This window comes from Lotus japonicus, chromosome 1 (genome assembly GCF_012489685.1).
Source record: "Lotus japonicus ecotype B-129 chromosome 1, LjGifu_v1.2".
Lineage (NCBI taxonomy): Eukaryota > Viridiplantae > Streptophyta > Magnoliopsida > Fabales > Fabaceae > Lotus > Lotus japonicus.
Genome location: NC_080041.1, coordinates 88,517,752 through 88,530,685, shown reverse-complemented (window position 1 = coordinate 88,530,685; position 12,934 = coordinate 88,517,752). Strand labels below are relative to the sequence as shown.

The window sequence follows — 12,934 nt, the reverse complement described above, 5'->3', positions numbered from 1 at the left end:
ACAATGGTAATGGTAAATGGAAATACTTAGACCCTAAAAATGTGGTAGAAAATAAGTATTTTCCCAAAAAATGTGGTACTTGGGTGTCTATGGATATCCATAAATATTTTAAAATTCAGTTAAAACTCATTTAATGGATATCCATATGGGTATAGAGCGAGTATGAATATAAATTTTGATGGGTATATATTACTAATGTTTACCCGTACCTATTAACATCCCTAATCCCTAGTGTCGTAGTGTTGGGTAAGGTAGAGATCACTGACAAGTTATTTAAGGTAATAAATGACACATTTCAAAGGTTGGCATATGAAGATGCAAGGTACTTCGAAGTAATCCTTTGTTTATTAATATTTATAATTTTAAAGTTGTAACAGATGTATTAAGAAATAATATTTAATATTCTTGTTTTATAAAATTATTATCTTAACTTTCTATAATGCAACACCGATTTGTTTCCAGTGACATTAAGATGTGATTCATATGGCAGAAGAGTCCAAAAGTACCATTCTTCATAAGAGTTGGGAGCCGCCTAAGGTACACAAGTGGCTGTTGACTTGTATACACAAGTTCCAGATTTGGCCATCAGGTAATATAAAAATAATGGAAAAATAATTTAGTCTTTTTAAATAAAACACCGTAATTGTTTTTTATTAAGTCCGGCGACCCTCCACCACCATTTTTCCGGCGAAATCTTCACACCCACCACACCATTTTTTCCGGCGAAGTAGTGGTGGTGGCGATATAAACAAGACCGCTTCAGAATCTTATCCCCACCACTCATCTCTGCAATAAACCACTAAAGAAAAGACATGGGGAGATCACAATAAGAAATCTTCAACTAAATTCAAGAACCACCGTTACAAAAAAAAAAACACCTAAGAACCACCAATATTCAGATTCACAGAGCCACCCATGTGTAACACCAGAACTAGAGTCTTCAAATAATAAATCTGATTATGATGAATAAGAATATAGCATAAATGAACGAGATTGAAAACCATAACCCTTTATTTGATTAAGATTGCAAATCAAACACAAAAACATCAGCTTCCTTTGCTCCTCTTCTCCAATCACCCCAAAATTTATCCTTCCATAAACAATGCTGAAGGAAATCAATTCCGTGACTATTATTGATAATGAAATACCCTATATATACAACTTACCTAGTTTACTAACAATAAATATTAAACCCTAATTACAGGCGTAATTACAAAGAGAATAAATAATATCCTATTCTATCACACCCCCGCAGTCGAAGCGGGAGGTTCACCGACGCTGAGACTGGAACGAAAATCATCAAAAAGAAGCCGAGGTAGGCCCTTAGTAAAAATGTCCGCAATCTGATGACGGGAAGGAACATGAAGGACGCGAGCCTGGCCACGCGCGACCTTTTCCCGAACAAAATGGATATCCATCTCAATATGTTTGGTACGCTGATGGTGCACTGGATTCCCAGAGAGGTAGATGGCACTAACATTGTCACAGTGGACCAATGTTGCCTGAGAGAGAGGAAAATGAAGCTCCAGAAGTAAATTGCGGATCCAGCAGGACTCGGAGACAACATTAGCAACACCGCGATATTCAGCTTCAGCACTAGAGCGAGAGAGAGTGGGTTGCCGCTTGGAGGACCAAGATATGAGATTGTCACCGAGGAAAACACAATAACCAGAAGTGGAGCGTCTGGTGTCAGGACAGCCCCCCCAGTCAGCATCAGTGTAAGAAACAAGCTTTTCAACCGGGGAGGGATACAAATGTAGCCCATAAGTCAATGTGCCACGAACATAGCGGAGAACCCGCTTGAGGGCAAGCATGTGCTCGGTGTGGGGTGCATGCATATGTAAGCAAACCTGCTGAACAGCATAGGAAATGTCAGGACGAGTAAATGTGAGGTACTGTAGGGCACCAGCAAGGCTCCGATATAGGGAGGCATCCTCACAAGGAGTCCCAGAGGAAGAACTGAGCTTCTGCTTGGTGTCAACCGGTGTAGCAGAAGGGTTGCATGAGGCCATGCCGGCGCGAGCAATAATCTCAGTAGCATAAGTGCTCTGACTGAGGAAAAGGCCACCTGCATGTCTAGTGATAGCGATGCCAAGAAAGTAACTCAGAGGACCGAGATCCTTCATAGCAAACTCGGATGCAAGAAGTGCCATAAAGGATTTGCGGAGATCATGCGATGATGCAACCAGGATGATGTCATCAACATAGAGAAGTATGTAGGCAATATCAGAACCCTGCCGGAAGATGAAAAGAGAATGATCTGAAGTGCTGTGCCGGAATCCAATAGAGGAAACATAATCAGCAAATCGCTGATACCAAGCACGAGGCGCCTGTTTCAGACCATAAAGGGACTTCTTCAGACGGCAGACATAGTCCGGGTGGTGAGGGTCGCGGAAACCCAAAGGCTGATGCATGTAGACAGTCTCATGGAGATCACCATGCAGGAAAGCATTCTGGACATCCAACTGATGTATGGGCCAAGATCTGGAGAGAGCAATGCTGAGAACTGTCCGGATGGTAGCCGGTTTCACCACGGGGCTGAATGTCTCATCACAATCCACACCTGCAATCTGAGACCTGCCATCACCTACAAGACGAGCCTTATACCGCTCAAACAAACCATTAGACTGCTTTTTATGGCGAAAAATCCACATGCAACGAATAACATTAACATCACAAGGACGGGGAACCAACTCCCACGTATTATTTCTAATAAGAGCATTAAATTCAGACTGCATAGCGGACTTCCAATTTGGATCGGATAAGGCTTGTTTTGGGTTACGAGACAAGGGTGAGATGGACGGGTCATCAATAGAGACCGAAAGACTAAAAGGATTTTTAGGTTTGGAAATGCCGTGCATGCTACGGGTAGTCATGGTCCGTACGGGTGGTACAGGAGGGACCGGAGGCAAGGGCAAAGGTGAGGGAGAAGCGGTAGGGGAGACGGGAGCCGATAAGGGAGGCGAAGAGTCAGTGGGACTCGACGGCTGGACCGGAGGGTCAGGTGGGCGGGAGGATACGGTTTGCCAATGGTGGATCAAGGAAGGAGGGAGGTCCTCGGTGAAACACTCATAAGAAGGGGCAGGAGTCAAGGATAGGTCAGCAAAAGGAAATCGGGTTTCATAAAAAATGACATGCCGCGATATTAAAATTTTTCTGTGTGACAAATCATAACATTTATAACCTCTGTGATTCATCGGATACCCTAGAAAAACACACGGAGTCGATCGTGGTTGCAATTTGTTTATTGTAGCGGAAGGAAATAGAGGAAAACATAGACAACCAAAGACACGTAAGTGGGAGTAGGAAGGGTCGCGATGATACAACAGCTGAGTAGGAGAATCATTTTGAAGAGTCTTGCGTGGCAAAATGTTCAGAAGATATGTTGCCATTTGAAGGGCATGATGCCAAAATGAAGGAGGAACTGACGAATGAGCGAGGAGGGTGCGGATCATGTTGTTAATGGTGCGAATTTTCCGTTCAGCTTTGCCGTTTTGAGAAGAAGTGTGAGGGCAAGAGAAGCGAAAAATAAGGCCATTAGCATCACAATACCGATGAAAGGATTCATTGTCATATTCACGTCCATTATCATATTGAAGACATTTAATATTTGCTGAAATTTGTGTTTTAATAAGTGTAGCAAGAGTAGTAAACGTTTCATAAACCTGAGATTTCTTGCTAATCGGAAACGTCCATAAAAAATCAGTGTGATCATCCAAAAACAAAACGTAATAACGATGACCAGCAGTACTTAAAACAGGAGACGTCCATAAATCACTATGCAAAATATCAAATGGTCTCAAAGTAATAGTTGCAGATGAACTAAAAGGCAACCGGACATGTTTGCCTAAAACACAAGAGTCACAAACAGAACTAGAACGCGAAGGTTCACAAAAAATAAGTTTATTATTCCTAAGATGGTTTAAAGCTGAGGAAGCTGGATGACCAAGTCGATTGTGCCAGACACTAGAAGCAAGACCAGCAAAGGGAGAGGAACGAGTGACTGGGTAGAGGTCGCCGAGGCTGTTACATCTCAGGAGAGGCATCCCCGTCTTGAAGTCAGACACCGAGAATCCAAATGGATCAAAAGAAACAGAAACATTATTGTCAGTAGTGAGTTGTCGCACAGAAATTAAGTTTTTAATAATTCGCGGAGTGTGCAAGACATGATTGAGTGCTAAAGGTTTGTGAGGGGTAGGAATAGAAGTGTATCCTGAACCCTGAATTGGAATGCCCTGACCACTACCAACTATCAGTTTCTGATTTAAATGACTTAAATTAGAATAAGACGTGAGAGTACCTTGAGATGCCGCAGTATGGGACGAGGCGCCAGTGTCCATGTACCACGTGGTGTCTGGAGGAGTCAAGGACATGGTGTGCATGGCAGCAGCGATATCAGTGGGTGCTGGAGAAGCAGTAGCGGTGTAGGCCTGAGGACGCGGACCTAAAACGCCGGGTTGCTGCGGAACACCCATGGGACGCGACCACTGAGATGTGGGGTAAGGACAAGGAGGCATGCCCCAAGGGGAAGGAGCCCAACCAGGGGGAGGAGCCCAACCCCATGGATTCCAGGATGCCAGCGGTGGTGGGCGCCAGGGTGGAGGAGATGCAGTAGAGGAACCAGAGGAGCCAGGTGATCCAGGATAACGGGAGCCACCTTTCTTCCTAGGTTTACCAGAACCACCCTGATAATTGCGATTTTGCCCTGACCCATAACGATGGTTGGAGTGGCCCTGATCGCTGCGGTAGGTGGGGCGCTGCTGAGAGGAGTCAACGGAGGCCGGTGGACGGGAAGCAGAGGTGTGCAAAGCAGTCTGAGAGGCCGGACCTGACATCCTGGCGAGACCAGATTCCTCTAGAATCAACATGGAGCGGACCTTGAGGAAAGGAGGCAAAGGCTCACTCTGACGGATCAGGGTGGCAACACCACGGAAAGGCTCAGTGAGACCAGAGACCAACTGGAGAACAAGACGATGATCACTAACAGGGGCACCAACATTCCTCAACTGATCAGAGATATGTTTCAGACGTTGACAATAGGCCGAAACATTAGGAAAATCCTCCATGCGAGTGGAGATGAAATCCTGGTCGAGAGCGACAGCACGAGAGTTCTGATTGTCCTCAAACAGAGAAGCTATACGGTTCCAAGTATCCATAGCAGTAGAACCTTTCTCCATAACAGTGGCGAGAAGATCGAAGGAGATGGTGGAATAAATCCATTGTTTGACAGTAAAGTCAAGAGTGGCCCACCGGGCATAGGAAGCATCGGTGCGCGCAGGAGGCTCCATGCCAGCTTGAGGAATGATGTGGTGGAGCACTTGAGTGGCGTGAGCATGAGTTTCAAACAATTCAGCCCACATAGCATAATGGTCCTTGTCGATCTCGAGTTTGAAGGGAATGTTGTTTTTGATATTGGTGACAGCAAGGGCCGGATGAAAGTCCGACTTGGCAGACGCCGGCGGGTCATGTGGAGTGACCACAGTAGTAGCGGTGTCATTTGTGGGGGCACCGTTCGGAGAGCCAGGGGTTGAAGCGGACGTAGCCATGTAACCTGCAAAACAGAATAAGTAATGTGTGTTTTTTTTTTTTTAAAGGTTGCTGCAGGTGTGGTTGGACCGGGTTTTAATGAACCGGTCTGGTCGAGCCGGGCTGTGTGAACCGGTCGACCAAACAAAAAACAAGAAACACGTTTGGGAAGGGGAGGGCGGGTCGGGTTTTGGGGTCCTGGCTTGGACGGGTCGGCGGCAGCCAAACAGGGCAGCGACGGAGAGGAGGGGCCGACGGGGACGGCGTAAGGGACGGCGGAGGCCGGCGCTGGCGGCTGGGTGTCCGGTCGTTGGATTTGGTCACGGGAGGGGTTGCTCGAAGAGGCACGCGGGCACAAGGGGAGAAGGCCTTTGGAGGCGTGCGGTGGGTGCTTCGATGGGAAAAGAAGAACCGACTGGAGCAAGGTGACCGACGGCGGCGGCGGCGCTGGAATAAGGGGAGCGCGGCGGCGGCGGAGCGGCTGCGATGAGAGAGAGAGGCAGCGGCTGGGGGGGGTTTGGAAGGAGAATTAGGAAAAAAAAAAAAAAATTAGGTAAGATGTGAAGAGAGGATCTGAACCTGCTCAATGATACCATGAAGGAAATCAATTCCGTGACTATTATTGATAATGAAATACCCTATATATACAACTTACCTAGTTTACTAACAATAAATATTAAACCCTAATTACAGGCGTAATTACAAAGAGAATAAATAATATCCTATTCTATCAAATGCAACACAGTCCAAGATCTTCTTGCACCCAACAATGAAACACGGTTGGAAAATGGGTCTTCGCCGGCGAGCGAGGGATTTTCTGTCCAGATCTGAATAGAGTAGAAAGAGATGGAGGAGGAGGCGTTGTGGGTTGCGACGTCGACGGCGAGGACGCCGAGGAGGATTGGGCTCTGGAGTCGTCGCCGGGTTCCCTTGGTGGTGGAGACAGCGTATCTTCGTTGACCTGTATGTTCCCTTGGGCCATCTCCGTCGACGGTGGTTGCCCCTCGAGCTGCCTTCTCACAGTCCATCATCATTTTATCTCACTCTCTGATCTTCGATCGCCCTAATCTTCATCTCCCTGACTCTCTCGTTGTCCCCCCCCCCCCTCTCCCTATGTGTGTGCGTGACAGCTGGTGTATGTTGGGGTTGAAGAGGGAAGAAGTCTTTGATCAGTGATCTGGTTGGAAAAGAAAGGGCCTAGGGTAGATTTCTCCACCACACCTCTGTTTGCGGAGTCACTGTAGATTTTTTTCCAAAAAAAAAAAAGATTTGGGTAACCGGTTCTGAAACCTGTATATACAGGTCAAGTACCACTTATGTAACTTTGCACAAAGATTTACTTGTGTACCTTAGGCGGCTCCTAAGAGTTGTGAATATATCTGACATAGCTTGTCTCCATTCAGAGTTCTTTAGCCAACAATGATATATACACACCTCATTTTTTAAACACTTCATTTTCACCTATTTTTGTTTCTATCTCTCTTCTCTTATCATCTGTCACATCTCATATTTTTTCTCTCTTACTTTTTCTTTTCTTCCTATCTCTCTCATCATTCCACCTCTATAAGAGGTGTGTAAATAACATTTTCCTTCTTTAGCACATGTGATACACTTCCACATGGGTTGGAAGAAGGGTATATACTTAGTACTGCACTGAGCTGCATAGGATTGAAAATGCCAACAATATCCGCTCGAAATATCATCGGGTGAGTGGAAGAGAGAGATGAAGGCTTGGGGGATGGTAGCTCTGTGTATACAAGTCTGTGACATTGTTTGTGGGTGAAGTCGTGGATTGTGAAGGATTAATTGTTGGGTTTTGGGGTGTTACGTGAGAATTGGAGTTGAGCTGTGAGTGGATTAGGGAAGAAAAGTAATGCTGATATTTTTCATTGTAAATCATGTACAAATTTTACACATAAATATTTACAAATTGTAATGAATGGGATAAATTCAAAATAAAAATTTGAAATGAGTAATGAATTGTATGGAAAGAATCTCTAAAATGAGAGATGATCGTACGTACGTTGAGGGTTAATTGCACATGCAACAAACTAAACCAAACAGGTTATAATGCATGATCTTTCCCCTCGTGGACCCAATATTTATTGACATTTCATCTTGCAACATAAATGCAGGGTACATAAGCACTCCTATGCAATAAATGACCCAGCTACCTTCGTTATTAATTTAATTAGAACACTCCGATCACGATTCACGATCGAGCTTGATGTTGAAACAAGAGAGATGAACTTGATAGATATAGGCATGTTTATTCAATGAAGTGGTTTGATCATCACAAATTTGGAAAGTTAAGTGTCAACAGATGCACCAAAAGTTCAATTTATTGCTAAAAAATAGCAGCATTAATTTAGAGAAAGACATTTTACAAGCTTTGTTTCCCATACGTTTAAAGTGACATTAACATGTGATACAATAGAGACAACAATAGCTTGACTGAAAATATAATTGACAGTTTCTTGAAGATGAAACAAAAAGTGAAACAAATTGAATAGAGGATGAAAATTGACAGTTATCAACAACAATGCTGCCAAGCTACTAGTGCACACTACCAGCACCAACTCCACCACCAAATCCAGCGCCTCCGCCAGCACCAAAGCCACCGCCAACTCCAAAGCCGCCGCCTCCACCAAATCCACCACCTCCCCCACCGCCTGCTCCACCGCCCACGCCTCCTCCTTTTCCAAGCCCTCCACCAGCTCCAAAACCTCCACCAGCACCTGCTCCACCTCCAACCCCACCTCCTCCTCCAAATCCACCTCCTCCACCCGCACCACCACCAGCTCCACCACCTGCGCCCGCACCACCACCAACTCCACCTCCAGCACCTCCACCAACTCCGCCACCAACACCATGGCCTAATCCTCCTCCAGCTCCTCCGCCAAACCCACCTCCTCCGCCCGCACCACCTCCTGCACCACCACCAACTCCACCACCTGCTCCAGCACCACCACCAACACCATGACCTAAGCCACCTCCAGCTCCTCCACCAAACCCACCTCCTCCACCTGCACCACCTCCTATACCTCCTCCAGCTCCTGCACCTCCTCCAACTCCACCGCCGGCTCCTGCACCGCCACCAACTCCCCCTCCCCCTCCTATACCACCTCCACCTCCGGCACCTCCACCAATGCCGCCACCAACACCATGACCTAATCCTCCTCCATGACCAAGCCCGCCACCCGCACCCCCACCAAGCCCACCTCCGCCTCCTAGACCACCACCACCTCCTGCCCCGCCTCCAATGCCACCACCAACGCCATGGCCAAGTCCACCACCTGCTCCACCTCCTGCCCCTCCACCAATGCCATGACCCAGCCCACCACCCGCACCACCTCCAATCCCGCCTCCGCCACCTGCACCTCCACCTCCACCAATGCCACCTCCAACTCCATGACCTAACCCTCCACCATGACCAAGCCCACCACCTGCACCACCCCCAAAACCACCTCCAGCACCACCCCCAAAACCACCACCACCTCCCAATCCACCACCTCCACCTCCCCCTAAACCTCCTCCACCACCTAACCCGCCACCACCACCAAGGCCACCTCCTCCTCCAGCACCTCCACCAAAACCAGCACCTCCTCCTAAACCTCCTCCTACACCTCCACCTCCACCGAACCCACCCCCACCACCTATCCCACCACCTCCAAACCTTCCTCGTTTAAACCCTCTCTTGAAAGCATGAACAAAATGCTTTTCATCCTTCACTTTTCCAACGTCCCCTTCCACGAAAAAAGAAGTAGCAAGTAGAATGCACAATGCAAACACAATGCCATTATTTGTGACAACTTTCATTGTACGTAATGAGAAGGAAAGAAACAAACAAAGTGGTAGCTTATAAGTTATAAGCCCGTATATAATAACTGAGATCAGTGCATTGAAGAAACGAAGGACAGTGAGGTTATATATACTGAAAATGAGACTCAATCAACTCACCTGCCAAATTTGAAAGGAGTTAATGAGGCTCAGCTGTCTTGGATGTGTGACTTAATTGTCTTCCAACTGTCCTCTTCCCTTCCTTCAACACGCTCTGGATTGATAATTGATTCAACTCACTGTTAGTTTTAGGGATCACAGAATAGTGTTGAATGGTGGTGGTGTGGTTAATTTATTCCCTGTTGTATTATTGGTTTCAATATTTCAGACGCTTTTTCAGTTCATGGATCGAAAAAGATATGCGGATTTCATTTTTTTAAAGAGTGTGTGAGTTGGCGCCATTTCAAGTGTGTTGAATCAAGTTGTCTATTGGGGGGTTTTTAGCATGTTTCTCTGTGATCTTCATTAATGCCAAATTAATGCTTTCACCAAACACCCTCTTCAACAGTATGCATCTAGCTTCATGTATCAGACAAATATGTGTACTACTACATATTTTACGCTTAATTAATTCGGAGGCAGTGAGGGAAAAAAATTAGAAGTAAAGATAACATAAATAGATTTGATATTTGAGAAAGAAGTCTGGATTTTTTTTACTCATTTTAGGATAGAAAATAATACACAGAGATGATATATGAGAAATTGAGAATAGTAACTATGAGTCACCAGTATGCATCCCTACAAGAGTTTTAAATTATTAACAACTTCTTCCATCTCATTTCCATCTCATTTTTACTGTTTAAATTTATATCTTTCTATTTCTTCTTCTCTTATTACATCACTTAATTACTTTTCATTTATCTCACTAGTCTTCCTATCTTCACTAGGTGTGTGAGTGTTTCTCAAATGTCGATCAAACTCCTCACACAAATATTCAGAGGTATGTAAGAAAAAAAAAAAAAAGTAAAAATAAGAATAATGCTTTTTTCACACACTAAATACACCTCCACCAATTAAGATAAAGAAAAAAAAAGATATGGTAAATGTCTAAATGATGTGATAGAATTTTTTTTTTCAAGGCATGTGATAGAAATACAAAAGAGAAATATAAAGATAAGAAAATAAATAAAAATGAGATAAAAGAGAAATTTGAGTGTGAACGAATTAATGCTCTAAAGATAATATAGATTTGATTTGAGAATTTTTTTTGAAAACAAAAATTGTGGATTTTTTACTCGTTTTAAATGGATAAAAAATAATATATATATATATATATTATATTTTTGTGTGTTAAATGTCATTTATATTTTCATAATGCAAATATATCTAAATGTTATGGATACGTACCGGCGATGCACTAATATAATTTAGGTAAATTCTGTGGTACCCATAAAATATTTTGGGTATGGTACCCGCATTGAGTAATTTAATAGATGATTATTATTTTTTTTAGGTAAATTTTACATTTTCGCATTTCACTTTCCTATTCAATTAATTTCATCTCATGAAATTTGTTTTTTAATGAAAAATGATTTAGCTGTAGAGATGAACGATTATGGTTGAGATGCGCGTAAAATAACCATGATTGACGGATGAACAAAGCCTAAAAAACACAACCTACAAATCTCATGTCTCTATGAATGAAATGTTGCATCACTACGATAAAATAACATCAAAATTATAACTTGTACATGCTTCTTTATTATTGAATTATCTCATTTTGGGTACCATACCTTGATTTGGGTTAAGGTACCGTAGCAAACACCTATAATTTAAGAATATTTAAATCTCTATCTCTTTTGTCATAAATATTTAAAGGATCTTACATATGTAATAATACTAGTACTTTTTACCCGTGCGATGCATGGAAATATTCACTTTTAGTTGTTGTGTGTTTTTTTGGTTTAAATATGTCTTTTTTAAAATATATTTTGTTGATTAAAAGATATAAATTTATTTTAGACTATTTTCTTGAAAGTAATTTATCTTATACTATAAATTCTTAAATTTTCTTCTTTCTTTTTACCAAATGTTTGTTTTTGTTTTTTTAAGTTGTTATTTTGCTTTTATCTTTTGTACTTGTTGTTTTAAATGCTAGATTAATATTATTTTTATATATATTGAATAGTCTATCACAGGGAGTTGAAGTAACATGTATGTGTTAACCATATGTGTTATGTTTTTGCAATTGACATTATTACATTGAGAATAAAACTGAGTGTGTAATATTTCACATTTTTTGTAAAAATATTTCCTTCATATGACCTTGCGAAATATCTCTTTGTAAACTACATTTGAAGTACTATGAAAATTGATGTCATCACTATCGCAAATGAGAAATTTTAATCTTTTACAATGAGTGACTCTAGAGAATGCTACATATAACTGGTCATGTGAAAACACCAGTTTTGGAAAATATAACCTCACCCTTTTTAAAGACTGTCCTTGACTTTTATTTATTGTCATGACAAATTAAAGAGTGTGCATAGGCAAACCTGAAGAGTTTATTGTGTTTAAAAACTCCGGTGTGTGGATATAATCTGGGATCTCATAATTGTTGTATGATAAACATGTGTTATCAACACTCAAATAAGTTTTCTCTTTTCCAGGAAACAATGATATCATGTATTCATTCAAACTATCAACAATCTCATTAGTAGGAGCTAAAATAGCACGATGTTGAAAAAATTGGATCTTTGTAGTTTTGAAGCAAAGATAGATAAGTAGACTTGACTATAGAAGCCATTGGATCACCTGAATGTGAGACCAAAAATTCCTAAGGGATGTCCAGGATTGTTTCATCTTCTATCTGCTTACCTGCATTTCCATCTCCTATGCTTAAAAATAGTGTACATGGTTTATGAAATGGTTTATAAATCTGAGATGCCAAATGTTGATTTTCTAACAATTACTATATATTACTATATATAAAGTAAAAAAGACACATGGGTGGGCAGAAATAGAGAGATTAAAAAGTCACTCTCATAATAGAGGTAGTGGCAAGTTAGTACTTGAAGAACATTTCTAAAATTATATTAAAAAATATTAATTTATTAATTTAAGTACCTTTATTATTCAATTGTAAGTTTCACTGTTTCAAAAAAAAAATCACTAAAAACCACTTTGTATTCCATCACTTTGTTAACTCCCTTTTGTTTTAATTTAATCAAATCATCATTTGCACATCAATACTTGTGCACAACCCCTACGTATTAATTGACATCGGTTTTATTTTTTTTAATAGACTTAATGGTGTTACACAATCTTTAGTTAAAACAAAAATAAAGAGACACATGGGTGGGTAGAAATAGAGAAGTTAAAATGTTACTCTCATAAGAGGTAGTGGCAAGTTAGTAAGAATATTTCTAAAAATATATTAAAATATATTAATTTATTAATTTATGTACCTTCATTATTCAATTGTAAGCTTCACCAAAATTCCCTTGGGATTTCATCACTTTGCTAACGCCCTACGTTTTAATTTAATCAAATGATTTGCACATAAATACTTGTGCACAACCTCTACACATTAATAGTCTTTAGTTAAAACAAAACAAAGAGACACGTG

At 41.9% G+C, this 12,934-nt stretch overlaps 2 protein-coding genes across 2 annotated transcripts; both read right to left on the bottom strand.

The window, feature by feature from the left end:
- Positions 1–3,920: 3,920 nt before the first annotated feature.
- On the bottom strand, positions 3,921–6,043 carry LOC130727522 (uncharacterized). Its single transcript, XM_057578677.1, has 2 exons — positions 4,301–6,043; positions 3,921–4,052 (listed from the first exon to the last, which is right to left on the bottom strand). Exons 1-2 carry the CDS (start codon positions 5,544–5,546, stop codon positions 4,027–4,029), a joined length of 1,272 nt encoding a protein of 423 aa, XP_057434660.1. The 5' UTR covers positions 5,547–6,043; the 3' UTR covers positions 3,921–4,026.
- A 1,823-nt stretch (positions 6,044–7,866) lies between these two features.
- LOC130727521 (glycine-rich cell wall structural protein-like) lies at positions 7,867–9,718 on the bottom strand. Its single transcript, XM_057578676.1, has one exon. The coding sequence runs from the start codon at positions 9,343–9,345 to the stop codon at positions 8,083–8,085; it is 1,263 nt and encodes a 420-aa protein (XP_057434659.1). The 5' UTR covers positions 9,346–9,718; the 3' UTR covers positions 7,867–8,082.
- Positions 9,719–12,934: the final 3,216 nt, after the last annotated feature.